The 25,676-nt window shown below is 39.8% G+C and overlaps 1 protein-coding gene across 1 annotated transcript; it reads right to left on the reverse strand.

The window, feature by feature from the left end:
- Positions 1-2,112: 2,112 nt before the first annotated feature.
- Positions 2,113-24,194, reverse strand: spon2a (spondin 2a, extracellular matrix protein). The gene is made up of 6 exons (XM_047353379.1): positions 23,041-24,194; positions 18,690-18,918; positions 15,438-15,658; positions 4,874-5,065; positions 4,384-4,555; positions 2,113-2,748 (listed from the first exon to the last, which is right to left on the reverse strand). The coding sequence occupies exons 2-6, from the start codon at positions 18,913-18,915 to the stop codon at positions 2,558-2,560; spliced, it is 1,002 nt and encodes a 333-aa protein (XP_047209335.1). The 5' UTR covers positions 18,916-18,918; positions 23,041-24,194; the 3' UTR covers positions 2,113-2,557.
- Positions 24,195-25,676: the final 1,482 nt, after the last annotated feature.

The following is a 25,676-nucleotide window of genomic DNA, read 5'->3' on the forward strand; positions in this document are numbered from 1 at the left end:
CGCCATTGAGCCCTGCAACAATCAAACGCACTCCTCCTGGTAGGCAGGCAGCACTGCGGAGACAGAGAAAATATGAGGAAACATTGACCCCTAGTGGAAGACTATGGCATCGCTTCCCCGCAGTGGTAATTATTTAAAGCGTCTTGCCTGGAAACAAGTTTAACAAAATTCATGGATCCCGGTAAAGCATCACTTAATGAATAAATAAATTGTTTAATATGTTTTTTTATAAGTTCTGAAAAAGGTAAACTGGTTTTTTTTTTTATCAATTTGAAATGAGACAACGATTTTGACTACATCATTTAGATATAATACAAACCCTCAAACCTCCATATTTACTGTAATAAATAAAAAAAATAAAAACTATGTGACAACTATTTTTCACTAAAGACAAGATAATCAAAAAAGTTTAAAAATAAATGTTTCTAGCAAAATCAGCAATAATATTGATGATTGAATAATTTTGAATAATGTAATCAATAATAAGAATACTTCTTAACAGGGTTTTTTTCCTCAATAAATAAATGTACTCAAATCAATATCGTATTTTTTTTAATGTGCAGTTCAAAAATAACAATAACCACATAGCTTCAACATTTTAATATTTTGCTTTTTTTCAAAACTATTTTATAGGATTGCAGGTTTCCATTATAATAATGGTATTTTGTTTTTAGCTTTTATTAATAAATAAAATGCTTTTGTTATGAACAGTTGTAGCGTTAATGGTAGCAGTATTTATGCATCATGATGTGCTGCTGATTGTGACCACTAGGAGGTGCTGTATTGTTTCACTAAGGTCTGTTGCGCAAATACACGTTAGGATAGAGTTTAATACCTGTAGTGTTGTGACAAATATTATCCAAACCCTTTTATAAACTGACTTTTATTGATCTCTATTGTTATCAGAAGGCTGGAAAGGGTCAGTAAAAGTAAAAATGGAGCTGAGGAAAAAACTAAACATTTTGCTCCTTGGTGTTTTGCAAAATGTGTGGAGTCCTTATGTATAGACAAACAATGAAACTGTGACAAATATTTTCTTTTTAAATCCAATAAACATCTCCATGTTTTCAAAAGACTTTTACAAGAAAAGACTAATTAACTAGAGAGTATTTTCTTATTTAATTTCAGTCATGAATTGGTAATAAAATGAATTATTTTAATGTTTTTTTAATAAAAAACAAAACATAAGAGACAACAAAACTTGCAGTCATGATAAAAAAAAAAACAGGATGACCTCTGAAGAGCGGCCCAGGTCTGGTAGTCTGAGCAAGTTCACCCTGAAAGCACCAAAACCCCTAAAATATCATACTATTTATATGGAAGTACATGTTTGTACAATCAAAAGGAGGCTATACACATTTAACTTTCATGTGAGGCCTACAAGGATGAAACCTTCCAGACTAAAATTTACCTAAGACGTAAACAAATCAGATGATCAAACCAGAATTTCTAAAATAAAGTTGGACAGATTAGTCTTCAAGAAAAGAAGCTCATGCCAAGTGTGAATGTATACTACTTGAGAGTGGTGCCTGAAATCAGTCTTTGTTTTATGCTTCAAGTCTCAACTATGGTGCTGAGATATGGATCACGACTGAAAAAACTAGATCTGGGATACAAGCAGCTGAAATGAGCTTCCTCTAAGGCTGGAATGGGCCTTAGAGATGAGATGAAGAGCTCCGTCATTCTCGAGGAGGCAACTCCTCAATCACGTTACCTTTGTTGCAAAACTGTGAAATCCTGCTTTACGGTTACAATTTCCACACATTACATCACCTCTTGTGCTCAGTAATGACCGCTGACAGCAGAAAGGCTAGAAAAAAGATATTCTCAATGCTGTTCTTCTGTGTTCTTATGTTATGGTTCCTAAAAAGAAATGAAACACTGTCGGCAGGTCAAAACTTTACAAAAACCGGAGAACAGAAGTAGGCCCAGAAATCTGACCAGTGCATCTCTAGTAGCCATTTTTTCTGCTGTACTGCCACTTTTACTTTTATGTATTTTTATTATTAAGTATTTTTTATTTATTACGTATTTTAATCTGATTTCAGTTAGCTGTAAAATGTTTTCCCATGTTTTTCTCAACCGTTTTAAGCATGATGTTAACATGAAAGGTACAAAACAAATGAGAATTTATTTGACAAAACAACACAAACTTTTTGTTTTAAAACAAATTAAGTCATTTTTCTATGATTTTGAAAGATATATTTGTCAGAGAAAATTTACAAGTGGTTGCAATCTGCATTTATTTATGTTTTACGAAATGACAAACATTTGGGGAAATAAGAGGTTCAACAATTGTAAAAATCAAGATGGACTAAATAACATTTTAGCTTTTTGATACTCATCCACCAGTTTTTCCAACAAACTCCAGTTTTTTTTTTCTTAGTTTTGCTCATTTGCAGACGTGTTTTAGTGGCAATGCACATGGACTTCCCCTTGTTTCACTTTAAAATTCAGAAAAATTCTCAACATGATAAAATGTTTTCTCAGTCCAGCAGTGATTGCATGAAAGTCCAAGTGTTGAACACTGGCTGTTTTTATGCTCCTGCTCTGACGGTTACTGGTGTTTCTTCATACAGCTGTGGGGGACACATTCAGCCTGTTCTTCCAGCTCAGGGCAGGGGCTGCCAGCATTCGCCGGCCGCAGAAGGATGTAACGAGTGCGGTGACGAACTCCACCTCTGGAGCAGGGACCAAGGCACAGACCCCAAGATGACCAGAGAGAAACTTCACAGTCCAAAGGTGTTGCTGGATTAAAAGAGAGACATAGAAGACAAGGAAATAAAGAAATACTGCAGAATCAATACCTTTTCTGGAGCAATCTTATTGAATGTATTTTGAAGACTTGTTTAATGTTTGTCTGTTCGGACATACTCTGCCATGCACACATACCTATATCCCCCACATTCATGTCGTGTTATAATCCCAAACATCAAAGTGCTTTTTTGGGATTTCATGTAACAAACCAGTACAAAGTGGTTAAAATTGTGAGGTGGAAAAAAAGTGATACATGCTTTCTAAATATTTTTACTAAAAAGTATGAAAGCTGCAGAGTGTATTTTGATTCCATACCCAGACTCAATTTATTTTTAGAAAACAACTTTACACATTCATAGACTAAACATTTTTCTGTTCTTCTTTGTGAAATAGCTTAAAGCTCCATCATCAGTGGATGGAGAGCATCTATGAGCATCAGTTTCTATTCCTGCCACAGCTTCTCAAATAGATTAAGGTCTGGGCCTTGGCTGGACCATTCCAACATATGTTAATTCAAATGATTAAATAATGCCATCAAGTTTTGGCAAAGGCCTGGTATTTGATTCAGGTGTGTTGGAGTACAAATGCATCTAAAAGCTCCAGGACAGTAGCTCTTCAGGACTGGAGTTGGAGACCTCTGCTCTAGAGGCGTCTTTCCTAGGGAGGCTGAGAAGATTGATCCCTCCACAGTTGGAACACACTCTTCTGTCCCCTTTCCTAAAAATTGTAACCTCCGTTCCAGTCTGCCAGTCCACCAGTATTCCCCATGTCCTCTGTGCGACATTGAAAGGCATGTCAACCATGAAGCCCCACACAGAATCTGGCGCCCTGACACGGAGAAGTTATTTAACTACCTCAGCAACCTCTGCTATGGTGATGGAAATGCCTTCTACCGAGTCTTCAGGTTTCTCCTCCTACTCCTCAAAGGCCAAGGTGATTGAATTGAGGAGATCCTCAAAGTTTTGTATCCAACTCACTACCATGTGGTGAGGAGTTCATAGCTCTGTCCCTCTCTTCACCTACAGATGAAAAATAACCTTTTGGCTAATTCCGGCTCATGAAATCTGTGTTTTATTAAATTGCACTGTCCCCTTTTCAGATGTAATGCTGGAGGTCTGGTGATTACAAAATTGATCATTGACCTTTGGCCAAAGATGGCCTGGTATCAAGCACACTTGACCCACTTTGTGCTCGAACATTGTGTTTATTACAGACAACACATGCCTTCGAAGGTTCAATAGCAAAACAGTGCTTGGACTCCAAGAAACTCAGGTAATCTGAGCTACTGTTCAGTGTAAAGGTTCAGGACCTTCCCTCTTACAACCTGAAGGCACAAAGAGATGACCCTCACACTATCCGTGAGAACTCCAAAATCGAGGTATTGGGTCAGGAGCTTGTGAGAATCCCCACATCTGCCCGACGCCTCTCTCCCTGTTTCAGTTTCAGAGTCCAGCCCCTCTCCAGGGCCCAGGCTATGCTTAGAGGTGAGTCCAACTATATCAAGCTGGTATGGCTCAACCTCAAACACCAGCTCCAGCTTCTTTCCCACCAGTGAGTTAGTTTAAATATTTTTGAGGGTATAAATACTTTTTGAGGTAATGTATTAAGAAAATTTTGTGTTACTACCTGGGAAGCGCTGAGGACTGATGGAGTTTGGTAGAATGTGGTTAGAGATAGAAGTTAGGCGGTCAGGTGATCGATGCTGTCGGGTCATCTTTATGCTGGCAATAGGTGGAAGCTCCTTCAGTCGAGGGTAGTAGAAGGAGTTGACTGGATGGTTCGGCATTTGTGAGGTGATCTGAAAAGCAGTCAGGGAGCGATTCATCAGAAAAACAACAGATTCTCAGTAGAACTGCCTGTGCATATTAGCCAACTTTAAAGCACATGCTGCAAAAGGATGGATAGTCGGTTACATAAGGGGCCCCTTTTTATTTAAATCGCTTCAGGTCAGACATGAGGGCTGCCAAGCAATCATTCAGCCAGAGACAGCAAAGAATGATGTCCCATTCCCACTCTGCTTACTAACTCTAAGAACAAGACAGAGACACCAGAATTTGAGGCACCAACAGCTAAGTGAAGAACATAAACAGATGAGGGTTTCTTATGCGCGTCATACCTTTGTAATGTTTTCTGGGGGGGTGGTTGGAAAGTTGGGAGAGGAAAAAGTGAATCCACTGTCCGTCCCTGCATCATAAGGCTGGAGGTCGACGGTCACTTCCTGTTTCCACCGGTTACCCTCACAAAGATTCAAACTGTCCAGACCGACAAACCAGTCAGGGCTGGGGATCATCTTCACCATCAATGATAGCTGTAGGACAAAGAGGGATGCCAGTAGAGTTTGAGACTTCAGCGTCTAATATAGAGAAATTTAATTAAAAACAATTAATTATCATATACCAAAACTACTTGATGCTGTCTTTGTAGGTACATTTTGTAAAAAAAAAGAGACAATCAGAGTAACATGAAGTTAAAGTATTTACAGTTCCTTGCAAGAGTATTCCTAACCCTTGAACCTTTTTAAATTCACCTTATAACCACAACCTTGATGTATTTTGTTGGGATTTTATGTGATACACCAACACAAAGTACTGCATTATGAAGTGGAAAAAAAGAATCCAAGAAACCAAGTAACACACAAAACAGGTCAGGTTGTTGAGAAATGTAAAGTAGGGTTGAATTATAAAACAATAGCCCAAGTTTTTAACATCTCATCGAGCCTGTTTAATCCATCATCTGTAAAAGGAAAGAGTATGACACAACTGCAAACCGCAGCAAGACGTAGCCATCCACCTAAACTGACATGCTGGACAAGGAGAACATTAATCAAAGAAGCAGCCAAGAGGATCATTGTAACTCTGGTGAATCTGCAGAGTTACCAGCTCCAAAATACAATGGAGAATCTTTGGCAAGTGTTGAAACTGTGGTAAGCATGCACTATCTAACCAATCTGACTGAGCTTGAGCGATTCTGCAAGGAAGAATAAGCAAAAATGTTGAGCTCTAGAAGTGAAATGATGGTACAGATACACCAGACTTGCAACTGTAACTGCAGCATGAGCTGACTTTACCAAGTAACCACAAGAGAACTGAGCACAAATGGACACCACATTTTTAGATTTTTATTTGACAAAAAAGCAACACAATTGACCTTTCTGTCAACTTCACAATTATGCTAAGCTTTGTGTTGGTCTTTCACATAATATCCTCATTTAAATATGTGGTTGAATTGTGACAAAATGTGAAAATATTTAAGATATAAAACTACTTTTGCAAGGCACTGTACTTAAACTTTTCCAGGACCCAGGACCCCAATGGTTGCCGCCACAATAATAAACCAAGCATCCCTAGTAATAATGAACAATATAAGATAAAATAAATCTTATCTGTAATAGAAATGTTTTACATTTTGACATGTAGCCTCAAAGTTCGAAGCAAACTTGCTATATTAATTTAAAAACCATTAGTTCACTTTGGACTGTGGAACTGTTTAAATCCCCCAACTGTGGAAAGTGAGATGAGTGCATGATAAATGAAATTACAGAGATTACATATCCATCAGCCAGGACAATAAATGCAATAGGCCTGACATCACATACGAGAGTCGATGTAGGGATTTTGCAACTATAAAACAGAATCGGCATGTGTGCACGTGCACCCAGTCTGTCTCCTGTATGACGTATGTTTCCGGAGAAACGGTGATCTCATCTCTTAGAGTGGATTGAGGGTCAAAACACACTGAGGTGGAGGCAGAAGACCAGAAAACAGCACATTTGAAAACTTCTCACTTATGGACAAACATTTGAGGAATTGGGTTTAGCAGGTTTTTGGGTGGGTTTTGAATGAATGGGCGTTGTTGAACTGAACAGAGAGCTGGAACCAGCAGGTCTGAGACAAAGGAGTAAGATGAGTCAGGGAAACATAAGGGTGTCCGTTTTTCTTCCAGTGATACATGTTAAAGATTGAAGACTAAACTAGAAAAAGCAATGTGGTTTTTCAGAAACATCCACCTACTTCTTTCTGTTCTTTGAACTTCCTGTCATATACGCTTCTCATCTTTGTCTGAAACACCCCTAGGCCTATCTGAAAGATGTTCTGTAGGGGGTTTCTATTTTATTAGCTAAATGGTAGTTTGTAATACATAGGCCCAAAAGTTCCCCTGATCAAGACAAATCTTCAAAACCCACCTGATCTGTCTCACTTTGGCTCCATTACATAAAATCTTTCTCAAAGACCAAAAGTCATCAACCAGGAGAACCTGACTGCTAAGCTTAAATGGCTTAAAATGGCTCACATTCTGTGTCTCCATCTGTTTTGATCTACACATTAAACAATAGTTGGATGTATGATGACTGAAGCCATGTGTTTGGGATTCCTGGGGGATGTCATACAAACCACTGGCTGTGTTCAAAGGAATGAGATGAGAGTATTTATAAATGAGAGCACAGCAGGGTTAAACAGATCGAGGGGCATACTCACAGATTAAGTTTTCAGCCGTATCACGTCAGTAAATCATGTCCAACACAACACACTCAATAGCTGACCTTTGCTTTGCTTGTCTGATCTAAAAACAGTCCACCACACACATCATGTATCTAGAAGACAACACAATGAGCTGCTGTTCATGACCAGTGCCTACAGAGACAAGGCTCACCAAAAGGGTTATATTTAGGATTGATTTATTGTTTAGATTATTATACTTGGACATAAGCAAAAATAGTGGCAATTTTCAGGTGTTTGTTCTGCGGAGGTTTATGCTTTTTATAGAGTGACACAATTATAATAAGCTGACATTAACTGGTTAATTAATCAAGCTATCTGTTCTGGAAGCTAGCCTGCAGTCGAATGCTTTACAGACATGCTGCTAGCATCTCTGAGCAGACAAGCAGCGGAGCCGACGAAAACGATGCCGCTTCACGATGAACCCCTGGGCCCTGGTAAACCTGTAGGCATGGATGGATGGATGGATGGATGGCTGGATGGATGGCTGGCTGGCTGGCTGGCTGGCTGGCTGGCTGGATGGATGGATGGATGGATGGATGGATGCATAAATGGATGGATGTTGTTTTTGGAAACCCACATGTAATTGCTCACTGTATAGGTGGAGGTGCAGCACACACAAGAGGAATGAACCATCATTTTACTGAATTAAATCTTCTAACTTTTCTCTCAGTTCGTCATGCAGGTAAGAACAAAACTACCACCCCAGATGTTATCTGTAATTTACACAAGTAAAACCTTTATCAGCTGACAAGCTTAAGCTGAATCAAAACTTTATTAAAGAGGAACAACAACCGGGTATTGATTTAGTCCATTTCTAACTGGACCACCTTCCTTTTAAATTTCCTGATTGATTTTTCTTCCTGATGTTAAAAGGATGGACATACTTTAACAACATATTTCAGGAATTCAGCCATTCAGTAAAATATAGTTTATAGGAGCAAAGACGACAGGAGAGAATAAAGCAGATGTAAATAAACTGGCAAAGGCCAGGTTAAAAATACTGAGCAGTAATGGACTTGTGTCTGTACTGGTTCTGTTAGATCTCAGTGCTGCATTTGATACCGTCCATCATAATATTCTCTTAGAAAGGCTGGAATATGCTGTAGGGATCAGGAGAACAGCACTAGGATGGTTTAAATCTTATCTGTCTGACAGATTCTAGTTTGTTCATGTAAATGATAAATCATCTTTAAACTCCAGGGTTAATTGTGGAGTACCACAGGGTTCAGTACTTGGGCCAATTCTCTTTACTATATATATGCTTCCAATAGGTCAAATTATCAGGCAGCATGGGATAAATTTTCACTGTTACGCTGATGATACTCAGCTTTACTTATCCATAAATCCTGATGAACCCAACCAGTTAGATAGACTACAACATGTCTTGAAGACATAAAAACTTGGATGACTTTAAATTTTTTGCTTCTAAATTCAGACAAGACAGAAGTTGTCATCTTTGGACCGGAGTCTTTAAAAAAGAAACTGCTTAGTCAATCACTTAACCTGGATGGCATTAAAATGACCTCCAGTAATAAAGTAAAAAACTTTGGTGTTATTTTTGACCAGGACATGTCATTTAAATCCCATATTAAACAGGTTTCTAGGATTTCCTTCTTTCATCTCCAGAACATTGTCAAAATTAGAAATATCCTGTCCAGGAGTGACACTGAAAAACTAGTCCATGCATTTGTTACTTCAAGGCTGGACTATTGTAATTCTTTACTATCAGGATGTCCACAAAATGCAGTTAAAAGCCTTCAGCTGATTCAAAATGCTGCAGCAAGAGTTCTGATGAAAATTAAAAAGAGAGATCATATTTCTCCTATTTTAGCTTCCCTTCATTGGCTCCCTGTTAAATCCAGAATAGAATTTAAAATTCTCCTCCTCACCTATAAAGTCCTTAATGATCTAGCTCCATCATACATCAGAGATCTGATTGTTGCATATGTTCCTAACAGAGCACTTCATTCTCAGACTGCAGGTTTACTGGTGGTTCCTAGAGTCTCTAGAAGTAGAATGGGAGGCAGATCCTTTAGTTATCAGGCTCCTCTCCTGTGGAACCAGCTCCCAGTTTTAGTCCGTGAGGCAGACACCCTGTCTACTTTTAAGGCTAGGCTTAAAACTTTCCTTTTTGATAAAGCTTATAGTTAAAGTGGCTTAGGTTAGGTTATCAGGGAGGGAGCCTTCCTCCCTCCCTGTTGGAAGGAGTAAGGGGGAGTCAGGTTTAGCCTAAACCGGCTCAGTTATGGTTGAGGTGCAAACACACCCTCCATTTCTGCTACCTGTATGACCCCTTCTCTTTTCCAATGGTTATAATCAGTCTGACAGAGAGAGGTATCCCGATCCTTGTGGTTTTTAGTATAACAATGACCATCAGTGGGCTCTAGATGGACAAACTTTATCAGTTTATTATTTTACTTAGTGCCCCAACACGTGGCCCGTTCTGGGGTGGCCGGGCTCTGGCACTCGGTGGTTTGGTCTGGCCTCCCCGGCGGCCCCGTGCTGTTCCGGACCCTTTGTGGGGTACCTTGAGACGACATTGTTGTAAATAAGCGCCGTTTAACCAAATAAGCTGAACTGAAACTGTCTCTGTAGTTATGCTGCTATAGGCTTAGGCTGCTGGAGGACATAATGACCACTTTCAACCTCTTCGCTACATTCTCACACTACTCTCCAATTTTGCATTATTTGCTGTTATTTCAGCTTTTAACTTTGTTCTCTCTCTTTTCTCTTCCTAGAAGTTACACCTGGCCTGACTCTGTGTCTACCTGTGACACCTTTCTGGAGAGGGGCATTGTCCAAGCTTCTGCTGGCAACAACTTAATGCACACCTTCTACAGATGATCCACATGGCCCTGTCTTTCAGTGTTTAACCCTTTCTCTCTCCTAGATATCGCAATTGACTGAGCTTTTACTGTAACTAATTATATGTGCTCTCTTTCAGACTCTAACCTTGAAAATTGGCTCAGAGTTTATCTGTTCTTTCTCTCTAGGTGAAACGACTAAAGGAGCTACATCCACTAACATTTACTTTTCGTTCCCATAGAAAGTACTCCTGGATCAGTGCTTCTTTGTTCTCTTTGTGTCTCGGCTCTGTTCTCTCAAACCCCCAGTCGGTCGTGGCAGATGGCCGCTCACACTGAGCGTGGTTCTGTTGGAGGTTTCTTCCTGTTAAAAGGGAGTTTTTCCTCTCCACTGTCGCTACATGCATGCTCAGTATGAGGGATTGCTGCAAAGTCAACGCCAGTGACTGTCCACTGTCTCTACATGCTCAGTATGAGGGATTGCTGCAAAGTCAACGCCAGTGACTGTCCACTGTCTCTACATGCTCATCCGGGAGGAGGGAATGCTGCAAGTCTCTGACTGGATGCAATCTGCTGGGTTTCCTTAGTTAGAAAAACTTTTTATCCAATTTGAATAAATAACTAACTTTGACTGCACTGTTCAATTGTTAGGATTAATTGGAATGTATGTACCTGACTTTGTGAAGTGCCTTGAGACAACATGTGTTGTGAATTGACGCTATATAAATAAATAAACTAAACTGAAACTTACATATTCTATATGCTAATTGTTGAGTGGTGTTGAAACATGCAGCTGAATACATAATTATTCATAAACCTGGGCAGATTTAGATTTAAAATAATTTTGACCATGCCAGGAAGTTTGTTTCTGCAAGGAAATGTGACAAGCATCTCTCAAGAAATGATAAAACAATGTAAAAGAGGATCAATTTTGAAACAAATAATTTATCTGGTTTTATTTACCTTTAATTTAAAAAATGGCATGTTCAGAATTATTTATTCCTTTCTCAATAATTAGTGGAAAACGTTATTAGCATTACAGCAATCAAACTCTTATAACAGCTGATCAGCTTTTTGCATTTTTTCACTGCTTTTGTGACTATTTATCTTTGGTGATGAGCTCCAAGTCTTTGAGGCTAGAAAGCCTACTTGCCATCACCCTAATTTTTAGTTCCCTCCACAGATTCAACTCTAGCTGGGCAACTTGGAATGTTTGGGGGATGAACTATGGACAGAAATGAAACTATTTTAACATGAATGACCTGGGGCAAATTGGTAAACCAAAACACACAAACCTTTTAAAAATCTTCAGTAAAGTTCTACCTTTTGTTCTCCAAAACCAGTCTAGCATTTGAGTTCCACTGTTCTTTTGATTGGGTGGTTTTATTATGGTTATATTAAGATATTTGCAGATATTTGGCCCAGAAGGTGGAGAAGATCCAGGTTTTGTTTTATATAACCTTGGCTAACCTTGAACAGGTCAGCCAAGGTTATATAAACAAATTGGATTGTAGATTTTCAGATTTGAATTGGACCTCTTTGTCTTGTACAGTGGCTTCTGATGATGTTTGATGTGAACTACTGCTAGATAAATAAAAACAAAATTAAGCTAAACTACAAATTGTAACAATAAGAGACATTTAGCTCAACATGTCAGTTGTTGTGCTTTAATCAGATTCAGGTTTTTACCATGATGAATCCCTACAGTGAGGTAAACTGGACATGACATCAAAGCACACACATAAAAGCATCAGACCCAGCAAAAGTCTAAGGAAAAAAGGTACATGTACTTGAACATAAAGGGGATTTATTCTCTCGGTCACCTTTCTTAAAGTAAAACCACCATGAGTAACACAGACAAGCATCTTCATGAGTAATACCTCAGAGGAAGGGATCGCGTATGTAACCTACAATCCAAAACAGCTCCTCTTGTTAAATGAAATTCTTGGAACAAATATTAAATGTTTTATGTTTATTAAAATCAATGAGCTATGAAAGATTTCCTTGGCTCAACCAGCGGGTCAGTACACAGCCTCTTATAGTCACCAATTTGCATCAGATTATCTATGTTGTATCTATTCATATCTGCATCCAACACATGAAATCCTTTAAAACCTAATTGAAAACACTGGAAAACTGAGATCTTTTTTGATTAGACATTGGAGAGTGAGGATGACAGAAAATCAACTCAGACATTTATATTGAAACCACGATCTGGTTTGAAGTAACTTTTAATCAACTAAAGGCCTCTCTTGCGTTGGCTCGCGCTGAGGTTCGTGAGTCTGCGATCAGAGGATCTCTGAACAATGATGATGCTCATTGCAGGGCTGCAGGGAAAAGACCATTGCTGTTTAAGAAGAACACCACTGCCCATATGCAGTTTGTTAAAGATCACATGGAGAAGGCAGGGGATTGTTGGAATTATGTTTTGTGGACCAAGGAGACCGAACATTGAAGTTTTTGGTTCAAAATAAACATGCACTGCATCCAAGCAGAAGAAACCCATCCTTGTGTAAAAACCTGAGTTGGTATCATGGTTTTAACCCATTTTGCTGCATCTAAAAAAAGTCCGCCTGTCAAATAATTTCAATCATAACAACAAATTTTGAAAAACAGTGTCAGGACATTCATTCATTGACTCGATTTCCACAAGACGTTGGTCTTGCAGAGAGACAATAACCAAAACAACACAAGTTGACCTATCAAAGAGTAGTTTAAAAATAAAGTGAATCTTTAAATGTCAAAATTTGGCCACCGGACTAATTGAAAGTCCATAAAACTCAGATTGTTTCTGAAAATACTTTGCCATAAAAGTATTTGCCCCTTGACAGATTTCGTCTGTTTTTGCTTTTTTGTCCAACTTAAATGTTTCAGATGATTAAAGTAATTTTAATATCAGACATGGATAATCGGGTAGCACTGTTGCCTTGCAGCAAGAGGGTCCTGGGTTTGACTCCCGGCTGGGGGTCTTTCTGCATTGAGTTTGCGTGTTCTCCCCGTGCATGCATGGGTTCTCACCGGGTACTCTGGCTTCCTCCCACAGTCCAAAGACTTGCCTGTTCGCTCTAAGTTGCCCTTACGTGTGTGAATGAGTGTGTGCATGGTTGTTTTTGTGTTGTCCTGCAATGGACTGGCGACCTGTCCAGGGTGTACCCCGCCTCCCGCCCATAGACTGCTGGAGATAGGCACCAGCTTCACCACGACCCACTATGGATAGAAAATGACAGATTGATAACCTGGTTAACACAAAATGCTATTTTTAAATGATGACTTCCTTTATTAAGGGAAAAGGTTATTTTAACCAATCCCACCCTATGTAAAAAGTAATCACCCCTGAACCCTTGACGACTACCATAAGGCACTTGTAAAGAATTTTGGCACACTTTTCTTTGCAGAGCTGTTTTTCTTCTGCTAACCCCATGTTTTGTTCAGCATGAACATCCCTTTTAGGATCATGTCACAACATCTTAATTGGATTTGCACTGTTTGATAGTTAGGGTTAATTGGAATGTATGTACCTGACTTGAGATCTGTATGATTTGATTGAATTGACTTATCCCATTTTAAAGTTACACACCTTTCACACAATGCAAGAGGAAACAACACTCACCAATTATTTTTACCTCTGCCTTCCTCCCTCCCTGTTGGTTGGAGTAAGGGGGAGTCAGGTTTAGCCTAAACCGGCTCAGTTATGGTTGAGGTGCAAACACACCCTCCATTTCTGCTACCTGTGTGACCCCCTTCTCTTTTCCAATGGTTATAATCAGTCTGACAGAGAGAAGTATCCCGATCCTTGTGGTTTTCAGTATAACAATGGCCATCAGTGGGCTCTAGATGGACAAACTTTCAGTTTATTTTACTCAGTACCCCTACACATAGCCCATTCTAAAATGGCCAAACTCTAACACTCAGTAGTTTAATCTAACCTCCACAGCAACCCCGCACCATTCCAGACCCTTTGTGAAGAGCCTTGAGACATGTGTTGTGAATTGGCGCTATATAAATAAAACTGAATTGAACTGAATTGAATTTAGGTCCAGACTTTGACTAGGCCAGTCCAAAACCTTCTTTTTGTTTGTTTAGTGCCATTTATGTTTGGAGCTGCTGGTGTTCTTCAGATCATTGTCCTGCGGCGTCTGAGCTTGAGTTTTAGGTTATAAACTTAACATTCTCCTTCAGGATTTTATGGCAGAGAGCAGAATTCATGGTTCCATCAATTATTGCTAGATGTCCTGATCATGAAGCATCAATGCAGCTCCAGACCATCACGTCACCACCTTCACGTTTAAGTGTCCATATGATGTCTTTTTTTTAAATGCTCTCTTTTACAACAGATGTAGCCTAAATAAAAGCTAATAAAAAAGGTAGACCTTCAAGACTTTTCCCAAAGTTCTTGGAAATCATCATGATGCTTTTGGCAAACGCAGGGCAGTGGTGGTTTTGGCCTTACAACCCTCTCCATTTTAGCCCAGTCTGTCTCTTTCCCTATTATTAAATCATGAACACTGACCCTAACTAAAGTAAGTGAGGCCTTAAGTGTTGTCTGGGTTCTTTTGTGACCTCCCGGATGAATCATCAGTGCACTCTTGGAGTAATGTTGGAAGGCTGGCCAGTTCTGGGAAGGTTCACCGCTGTTCCATGTTTTCTCCATTTTTCAATAATGACTTTAACCATGGTTCACTGAAACACCAAAACCACTTAAATGATTTTGTTTCTGTTTCCAGGCTGATTGATATTAATGACTTTGTTTCTTATCTGCTCCTGGATTTCTTTAGATCAAAGCATTTTGAGATTTGCTTTTAATATCTTTTAGCCTACATGTTGTCAGACAGATTCTATTGAAGGAATTTCTGATTTCCACAAGTCTAACAGTCAGTCAGGCCTGTGTTTGGCCAGACCTTGTATGGTTAATTACAGTTAATGAATGTTTTATTTTTGTGTGAATGATAATAACAGGATTTATTTTATTTTAGTTTATACACAGATAAAATAAGCTAGCTCAGAGTTTAACAGCCTAATTAACACACAGCAAAATCACTGGTGGGCCAATTTTCCTTTCCCTCAGACATGAAAAATGTTGCTGGTTCTATGTGTCCACAGTCTTTATGTTGAAGTGAGTGGCTGCACAATATATATTTACCTTACACAGGCGGGCCCCTCCCTCAGGGGCCCCCAGATCAGACAGAAAGCAAACCATGCAGGATGGATGTGGGCGTTTGTGGCTACTGAGATCAAGCACTCGGTCTAAACAAAGTCTGACAGGGTGTAGTGGAAATAAGTAGGAAATTACTTGGACGGTGCAGACGGTGTAATGTACTCAGGTCAAAGTGACTGTCTGAGAATAATTGTGCTTTTTTAAAGCTTTATTGTCTCCTACCAGTGGGTTGCGGGGCACCATGAGCATCTCCGTGGAGCTGTGTCCGATCCCATTGGGAATGCCAGCCGTCCGGTGCATGGCTCCGACTGTACGCTTCTTCCTGGCCTCCTTGGCTGCTTTCATGAGCTCCACCGTCAATCCAACTTCAGCAAAGCTCTGCACCCCTGGACTGGCTGAAGAGCCCTCCTCCCAGAGCCTAAAGTGGTGATTGTGGCTCACCGCTATTGACAGAGAAAAAAAAAAAAAAATGGAAGAAATATGAGATGAGAAAAGTGAGATGCATGCTCACTTGACTCCTTGTGAGTGTTGATGAAGCTCCACAGAGTCCTGAGCCAGACGATGAGATCATTTCCACTACGAAGACTGAATGTATTTTCTACGACTACCTCCTACTTCCTGCACTTAAAATGATAATTCTGAAGGAACTGCACATATGCATGTGTTATTAAAGGTTATATTCGCTCCAGAAACCACAACACGGGCTGGAGCTGCCAGGATGTAGGTCAGGATCCTGGAGTTGGCGGGGAGAAGCTGGACAACAATTTATTTTAACAATTCTGAAAACCTTTAATGATGCTTTTTGTGCAGTCTGGGCCATAAGGCTTTCTCCTCACATTATTTTATATCATTCTGGCTATCTCAGAAATCAGTTAAAAATCAGGAGCCAAGCTTCAGATTTAAACCACAAGTTCTGGAGACCCACAAAGCCATCAACCTGGACCTGTGGTTTGAAGGGCAGAGTAAGGTTAGCCAGAAACACGCTGACAAATGCTCTGATCGTTCTGCCTTACTTCACTTTTCAGAGCTGCATAAATACACACATACACACACAGTCATGATTTTAACCTTAAATAGTCTTGACACATGTATGAGCGCATACTTAGCTGCACAAGCTGCCCAGCACACTTCACACACTATCCTGTTTCTCTCCATTCTGCCATTACTTGTGGACCTAATTGCAATTCCATCCTAACTAGCATCAAAACCCTGAAATTTTATAATGCATCACACTTAAGCCCCACCAGGACTTCAAAGCTAACCCTTTATAAAATTGCTTGAGTATTTTTCAGTCATGACAAAGTCCAGTCCCTTAGAGTCCTCGACCCAATGCCCCTACTGACGTTTGCTCCAGCTTCTTGGGTTTTATATTTTTTTTGTCCCCTATAGTTTACTGTCTGCCCACTGAGGCCCTTGTGTTTTTCTTCCCTGGTGACAATGACCATCCCTTTCTATGCCCGTGGAAATAATGACTGTGTCACAACCGCTGGTGCCAGTCTCTGTTAGGAATAAGTAGGACATTCTCGTCTTGCATGGCACCGCTGAGACACCTGGAAACCAGACATCACTGCTACCATGTCCCCAGTATTTTGTAAATTTACTCCCTTTAGCCTTTTCAGATTTTGTTACATTACAAAAACTAACAATAATGTATTTGATTTATGTAATAGACTACAACTGTCCAGAACTTTTGAAACGTTTTTGGTCTGTTTTTTTACTTCTTCTTTTTAAATACCTAAATACTTTTCCTCTGATTTCTTTTGTGCTGTGTTATGTTAGTGTGTGGCCTGATGGTAGACATATGAATGATAATTATGTAAACTTGTAAATCAAATTCCACATGAGACAGTTTTATCAGAAATCTTTATCCTAAAATGGTGCCAGCCCTAAAATAAATGCATAGCCACCTAAACTGAGCTGTATGTGAATTATTTCCACTTCATATTCACTTATCTGAGTCCAATTTTACTCTATCATCAGCAATGTTTTTCTTGAAAAACACTTGCTAAATGTAGCCTAATATTATGAATAGTTACCCAAATGCTGGTAAAGGTTTGCAGCCTTTTTTTTTTTTACCACCAAACTCAAATAAAAGCATAGAAGTGGTTAATTAAAAACAAAACCAAGATACTCAGTATTGCACATTTGAGTGAGCTTTTTTTCACCAAGTTTTTTGTTAAACCTTTAAATTATAAAAACATTGCTCTGAGGACCCTGTAAAATTATACCAAAAGTTGCGATTCACCAACAGAAAGTAGCACATGTTTGTAAAGTGGAATGAAAATGAGACATTGGCTGGATGTTTAGGGTCATGGTCCTGCTGGAAGGAGAACCTGTCATGATCCATAAGATGTTAGGTGTTGTTAGTCATATTGGCTTTCAGGTTTCTATGTTTAACTGAATTCTTTTGTTTTCCGATCGCTTCATTGTTCAGTCGTATTCTATTCCATCATTGTTTTTGTCAGGGTTTGGTTCAAGTTTTGGCATTTGAGATTCTTTTGGCTGTGTTTATTCTTGGTTTTCCTTGCTCGCTGTTCATTGTGTTTCCTCCTTCTCTCACAGCTGCAGCACATTAGATCACCTGTTCAGGCAATCACCTTTCCAGCATCTACAGTATATTCACGAATCTTTTCAGCCACTTGTTGGATTCTCCCGTTTCCATGGATACATGGTCCCTTTCATATATTCATGTATATCGTAGGTTAGCGTGATTTTTATATAAGACATTTTCAGAATGATCTTGCCTGTGTTTAAGTCCTCTGCAAAAGAACCTCCCTCTTCATCCTTCTTCCAGGATTGCCCTGTATTTAGCTCCATTCATCTTCCCAACAGCTCTGACCAGACTCCCTGTCCCTGCTGAAGGAAAGCATCCCCACAGCATAATATTGCCACCCCCATGTTTCACTATGGGGATGGTGTAGTTTAAATGATGTGATTTTGATTTGTTAAAGAAGTTGTAAAATCAGGTGTCATATTCCTTGCTCTTCACAACAAAATGCTACTTTGATACAATAGAGTTTTTAGTATTGAGACAAAATGTGAGAAATATGCCTGTAACAAGGAGAAAAGAGGAATGATGGAGTCTGAAGAAGGATGAGGGGAGGGGGTATGGAAACATACTTTGATTCATCCTGGCTTTGAAGTGCTCTGACCCACCACACCTTATCTATCATAACTCCCCTTCATCAGACCCAAAACCTCTACTCTGTCTTCACCGCCAACACTGCGGTAAACCAGCAGAAATGTGGGGTGGGAGGGTATGACTGAGCCAAAGAAATAGAGAAATATTTGAGATGTGTCTGACAGCAGTTAGAGAAACAAACATCTGGTAGCATTTAGATCTTTTCTGGATTTCTTTGACCATTTTTAAAGTTTACCTTACGGTATTAAAATCTTCAACCAGTGTTAAATATAATGGTGTAAACCTTTTATTTCACTCCAAAATACTCAAAAGAGGGACCATATTTTTCTCACCTATGAGTTTGGACCACTGCGCTGGGGGGCGGAACAGCGGATACTGTTTTGGAAAAGCCTGCGGGCTCCAGTGACCTGTAAAGACCAGGATGTAGGAAGCGGGACCTCTGGCTGTGCAGCCCGTTCCGTTGAGGGGTCGCAGAGGCTCAGCAAACGCGAAACAAAGCTTCACAAGCACAACAAACAGCTTTTGCAGCCAACCACAGGCCAGGTGCTGTGAAGACATTATCTGCAAGGAATGAACAATAAAAAACTGGGTTATTCCACATGCACGATGGAGCTGGAGATGATCATGATTGCTTAACAAAACCTGGTAATGAGGTTTAAGTTGTAAAGTGGGTGGCACATTTTGAAATCAATTGTGCACATAATCACGGCTTGGGAGGAACTAAAAACTAGACTTGTGGCCTGAACATTTAGGAAACCGAACCCTGGACAATCCTGGAAAATGAAAGGAGAACGGGAAAATTTCACATCCCTGCCCTCATATCACAACACAGAGAGAACAAAGCTTATTGGACCCACTGACCCTTAAGCTTTCAACTTCTGGGCTGGACTGAGTGTGTGTTGATCCTGAGCCAGGCTCTGGCTACGCGACAACAGTTAATATTCAGCAGGAACATGCGTTGCAGGAGCCGCCCTTAAATAAAACAGCACATATGACACGTCTGAGGCTGGATGTGAAATCTGTCTGACCTCACCGACTGACCATCCACTGACCTGCAGCTGAGTCAGAGTCACACTATTTAGAGGCAGAGGGGGGAAGAGGGCACGTGCGCAGCCATAACTGCAAACACTTTTCACCTTTTACATACTTTAACAGGGGTTAAGAAGAGAAACAGAGAGGAAAACATGTGTTTTCATTTCTCCCATCCCATCGTTTACCCAACACTTTCTGCCTTATTTAGATTAGTTCCTTGACAACCCGGGGCGGCTGCGTCAAGGACTGAGGCCTCCGTATATGGGTCGCACGCTTTACCTCTACGCACCAAAACAGTTCTGACCAGAGCTATTATGATTTGGGGTTGTTTAGTTTTTGGTTTCAGGTTTTTTCTTTATATGTTTTTTCACAGTTGAAGTTTTGAATCATGTTTCTGTTTCATTTTTCTGGTCATGTTTTAGTCTTGTTCATGTTTTGTCAAGTTTGGTTTTTGGATCTGGTCATGCTTTAGTTTCATGTTGTTCTAGTTTCTGTTTGTTTGTATTCAAGAGACTGTTTTGCTCCAGCCACGTTTTGGTATGCCTGTCTAATATCTTTATTCGGTTCACCTGCACCTAGTTAATCTGTCTTGCTTCACCTGGTTCACTCTCCATAAATACACACCTGTTCTGTTTATTCCTTGTGGAAACATTTTCAGATCTTGCTCATGTCTTGTTTTTCGGGTCATGCCATGTCTGTCTTGCCAGCCCATTTATTGTTTTGTTCCTGCCTCTTCTGAGAATGAGTTTTTGTTTCTTAGTCATTAAATCCTTATCACTTACCATCATGCTGCCTGCTAGTCTGCATTCTGGGTTCCTCCGTTGCTCAAGTCCTAACAAGAGCACCTTCTTCCAGGTGTTTGTTGCATCTCCTACATGGTTTGTGGCAACCTTCAAACAGGACTTCTTATGGTTTTCTTTCAACAATGGTTTTGCTCTTGGGCCTCTTCCCTAAATGTCAGATTTGTGGACTGTAAGGAAATTAGCTGTCCTATCAACAGATTCTCCCACGTGAGCTGTGGATCTCCTCTAGAGTAACTATGCATCTCTTGGCTGTTCTAATTAATGCTCTACTTGCCTGCCTGGTCAGTTTAGATGTATAGCTATGTCTTACTAGGTTTGCAGTTGCTGCGTTAAACTTCATCACAACATTATCCCTGATCTGTCTGCTGTGTTCCTTGGTCTTCATGATGCTGTTTCTTCTCTAATGTTCTCTAACAAGCTTCCGAGGCCTTCACAGAACAGCTGGATTTATACTGAGATTTAATTGCAATCAGGTGGAGATACCACACTGCTTTTGTTTGTACAAAATCTCGACAATTGGTGAGAAACATGTATCTTTACTATCTTGAGCTACTTTATTGTGCTACTTTTGACTGTGTGCTAGACTGTTTTGAGATAGATTTTACATCTTTTAAATGTTTTTTTACATATTTTTCTACTTCTGACATAGAAATGAATATAACTATAAAGAGAGCTACATGACAATTTAGAACAAGAAACGTAAATACCTCCTAATAAGCAATGTAAAAAGCCATATAACTAATTTCTGATTAGTTATCTGGCTTAAAACTAGAATTATGCTTCGAGTTGAGTACAGAATATTTTTCTTTCTATTGACTTGTTACAAGTATGCAGAGTGCCATTTTAGTGTGTTTCTATAGTATAGCTAAAACTCCAAGCAGCTGCAGAATGCAGACAGTTAAATTTGGGTTGGTCAACACACACACACAAACACACACACACACACACACACACACACACACACACACACACACACACACACACACACACACACAATCAACACACATGTCTTGCTGCATATTGTCGCTCTGGTCTATTTCCAGAGGTCAGGTTGAATTACCCTGCCAACATAGCTCCAAAAGTCCAGCTCTGACACTTTTTCTGATCACAGCCTCATGTATTGCAGAGCGTTTGGTCAGTTCTTTTTCTCTTCAAATGCAGATTAACAGCGGCACAGTTTAACAGTCACCTATAAAAATACCTGCAGTATGGAGACACAGAGCCTAGCTATTATCTGGGTGCTTCTACACCCACATTGCAGCGCTGCAGGAAGCATATTTAAGTTTGGACGTCTGACTCATTCCAAAAAAGTTACGAAAACATTGTCATATTTCCCAAATGTTGTGATTCAGGGCTAACACCTAAAGAAATTCATGACCTGAACTATAGTTTTTAACTTCAATGTTTGAACATCATTATACCTCTTCAGTCTGGTCTCCCCACAGCAGAAAAGGTCACTACCCCGACACTTTTCCGCGAACCTTTACCTGGTACCTGACACCGGATCTATGCTTTCCTTATCTCTTCTACACTATTTTGATTTAGCAAACCCTTTGACCTTATTTCTGAACTTATCGCACTGACACTGCAACCCACTTCTAACAACCCTACACTTCTAAAATTTTCACACAGATACTAACACAAATGGTATGCAAATGCATTGATAATAACTTCTCATATAGTGATTCTGAAATGTGCAAAGAAAACTTGCCTGCACCTGCAGCCCAAACCGAATCTCATCAATCAGCACAGACTCACACAGAGGAGGATTTTTTTCTGTCAGGCACAAGACACAATAAAACCCCTCAGGCCCCTTCTGTGCATTGTTACAGCAGCTTCATGCAGCGATAATGCAAACATTCAACCCCAGCTCATAAATTTGGGCATTCACATCTGCACACATACACACAGATTTTTAACAAGGAACCTCCAGGGAAGGTAATTTGTTTTTTTCCTTAAAAATCTTTTATTGGGCAACAATTGCAGATTCAAGAGTTTGTACAGGACGAAAAAAAAGAAAAGATGCATCCATCTGTGTTGAATTATCCTTTTCATGCATGCCTGCAAATTTCTGGAGGATGCATACACGGAGAAAGATGGACGCTTAAACAGGTGGGGAACCAACAAGAGGTAAGAAACTTGATGAGGGCAGAAAGTCAGATGGTCGTGCAAAAACTGGTTATTCTAAAGTAATTCAGCTACAGTGCTGATGGAAAGAGCACAAAGGATGGACATTTGGACAATATGTGGGTAAAGTGCAGTGAAATAATATGTTAAGATAATACGGAATAAACATATGCTATAAGTCTAATATGAAATAGCAAAAATGTGTTGACTTTTGTTTATTTAAAGAGACATTCATGCATTTGATTCATTTATAAGAAAAGAAAATAATAAACTATCATTTTTATACATATTTGTCAGTTCTTGGTTGTTTCACATCTTACCGCATGTTAAATATAAATGTTTATAGAAGCTTACTTTGAAGTAAACGCATATGCAAACATACGTCAGTGATAAGCTATGTTTACTTTTTCTGAATGTTTATACATCAGTCACAGAATTGCTCTGCATACTATTTATGTTCTGTATTTGATTAAAAAATCTGACCACATGCACCATCGGTTGCATTTACCTTTGATTACTTATAAACGTTATGATGGCAATGATTCTTTCAAGTATTTCCACAACTACACACTTCCGTTTGCTTGTATTTGTAAAACAAAAAAATCCGTTCCTGTTAAAGAAAATACACAAACCTTCCGGATAGATCCGATCCATAGGAGCCAGACTCCTATGGCTTGGTGTGTGCTGCATGAATGAAGGGTGTGCTGTGTGTGTTCCCTACCTGCGTTGGATCACTCGGAGAAGCAGCAGCACAATCACAGGGAGGATTCAGCTCTTTTCACTTTCCTCTCTTCTGTAACTGGCACAGCCTCATCAGTCTTTTTCCCTCTGTTAGCCGCCTTTATCTTTTTCCAGATTTCTCTCCTCCTACCTTCTCTCTCTCCCTTATTGTATCTCCTCATGTTACCCTCCTCTCCTTCTCTTTCTCCTCCCCCACTCGCCCTTCACCTCTCCTTGTATGGAAAGGCAGTTAACAGTCCTTGCTCCTCTCTCCCTTTACCTTTCAGTAGCCTCAACTCTCAAAAGCCACGCAGCATCCCTCTAGGTGTTATGTATTTTCAGTGTAGACTAAATGCTAAAAAAATGGCAATTAAATGGAAAGAGTTATGGGGACTATGGCTCCCCAGGCAGACATGCAACCTGCATGACGAATGAGGGAAGTCTGGACAGAAGCATTGGCTTTGATTTCTGTAGCTAATTTCAGTTTGATTGGAAATAGAAGGGGAATCAAAGGGGTTTAAAATAGTTTCCGTATTTTTTTCTCTGTTTGAAACAACTCCATCGCCTGGCAGATCTAGCTGTGATCTCAGCAGAGGAACCCCATTTCCTCGGGTTAGAGTGTGTAAAACATTGTGTTTGTGTGCAGCAGGAAAAGGGGACGTGTGGTCACCCGTTACCACAGCTGGACCGCACATGGACAACCAGGGAGGTTTCTGTTATCCGGGTGCCAGTTGTGAACATGCAGAAACTGAGTATAACAAAGGCAGTTTTGTACATGAGCTGTAGTTTGTCTTAAATCTGCCTCTTTACTGATGACTTTAAAGGAACAAAGCATCAACCTGTATGATGACACATACTCAGCAGGCTGGGAAGTGTCGGTGTGTAAAACTGCAAAATATCAAACCACTCCTATTCTCTTTATCCACCTTTTCGTGAATAATGTGATACAATTCTGTTGACAACTTCCAATCTGGCATTTTTACATTTGAATGGTGCACCAATGCCAGCAGGGCTGGAGCCAGGAAGTTTGGGCCCCATGGCACAAAAATCTAATTGGCCACTGAATGCCAAGGTTTAGTGTTCTAAAATCATCACTTTTTGGCAATTAAAGTCTTCTTGGCTGCCTATTATTTGCAGTTTTTCCCCACACTAAATGTTTAAATTTGTGTTGATTTCAGACATTAGAATGAATCTAACTCTCATGAGCTACAAGTCTGAAAACAACTAAAAAGGAATAGCTGCAAAGATTAGGATATTTGCCCTTCAGCTGAAAATGAGTAAAAAAGCTATATAATCAAGACAAAGTAAATCTAAATTGACGAAACATTTGGCCATTTGAAAGCAAGATGTACAATAAATAATCAAGATTTGTGCATCCTGCTGCACAACAACTAAGCCAGGGAGCCAATTTCAGATCTCTGAGCAGTTTCTGGCTCATTTGGCTCACCTGTAACCCTTCCAGGAATAAGTAGCTGATCATGAGGAGCACAAGAAGCAAGAAGAAAAAGCAGACTTATGGGTATCACATAACAATTTTGATTTTATGTCCTGCAGTCTAAAAGAGTCAGCTAAACAGATACATTTCTCTCCATCTGTTTCTTTCTTTACTACTGACTTGATTCATCTTTTTGATTTGCATCCAGTCCTTCTGCATCCTTCTGTCCATCCATTCTGCTGCTATGGAGGAAAACTCCCCTGCTTCTGCTTGCTGATTAATGACAATGGGCTCAGCATGCAGCAAGACTCATATTTGGGTCAAACGGCAATTTTACATTGGTCAGGTGTGCGTACAACAAGCAAAATCACCTAAGCTCACATTGGCAGGTAGAACGTGCATGTTTCTGCAAACTGGAAATGATGAAAATTCGCTTTGATTACTGTAACACACATGAGAGATTAGCATCAGGACACCAGATACAGCAGCAGATCTACCAGGCTGACGCAAAACTCCAAGATAAATGGAAGTTTTCCTCTCGTCCTCATCAGTCAATCACATGCTCACGTCAGAGTTTCTCCACCAAGTGAAGTCAGAAGAGGGAAAGCCATGAGCTAATCACAGAACATCTCAACCAGACAGATAGAGAGACAAGAAGGAAAAAGCAGCATTAGGAACAGACCACACCACCTCTGAACACCTCGTGCTCCCTCTGCCTCATCTTTGGCCTTCAACTGAAATCCACATTTTCTCCTTTTGGAAGTAAAACTCTTAGTTTTTTTTTACATTTTGTCACATTACAACCACAAACCTCAATGTCTTTTGTTCAGATTTTATGTGAGAGACCAACACAAAGCAGTAAATAATTATGAAGGACAAGGAAACGATACCTTGTTTTACTTTTTTTTTGTATTTAGGTCCCCTGTACCTTTATTTTATAAATCCATCGTTTGCTGGAATCACAACTGCAAGTGTTTTAGAATATTCCTGCTCCAGCTTTGTAAATCTGGAGACTAACATTTGTGCCCATTCGTCTTTGCAAAATAACTCAAGCCCAGTCAGATTGGATCGAGAGCATCTGCAAACATCAGTTTTCCTGCCACAGCGTATAAATTTGTTTTAGGTCTGGACGTTGGCTGGGAATTTCTGACACAATTATGTGCTCTCATTAAAAGTATTCCATTATAGCCGTGGTTGTGTGT

The sequence above is a fragment of the Girardinichthys multiradiatus genome, chromosome 23 (genome assembly GCF_021462225.1).
Source record: "Girardinichthys multiradiatus isolate DD_20200921_A chromosome 23, DD_fGirMul_XY1, whole genome shotgun sequence".
In the NCBI taxonomy this organism is placed as follows: Eukaryota; Metazoa; Chordata; class Actinopteri; order Cyprinodontiformes; family Goodeidae; genus Girardinichthys; species Girardinichthys multiradiatus.

Excerpts from the sequence above, each read along its gene's own strand:
- spon2a (XM_047353379.1), bottom strand. The coding sequence starts at position 18,915 with ATGTCTTCACAGCACCTGGCCTGTGGTTGGCTGCAAAAGCTGTTTGTT. Across the intron at positions 5,066-15,437 it reads TGGTGCCCCGCAACCCACTG|CTATCATTGATGGTGAAGAT; the intron begins GTAGGAGACAAT and ends TTTGTCCTACAG. Across the intron at positions 2,749-4,383 it reads CAGTCCTCAGCGCTTCCCAG|CAACACCTTTGGACTGTGAA; the intron begins GTAGTAACACAA and ends CTTTTAATCCAG.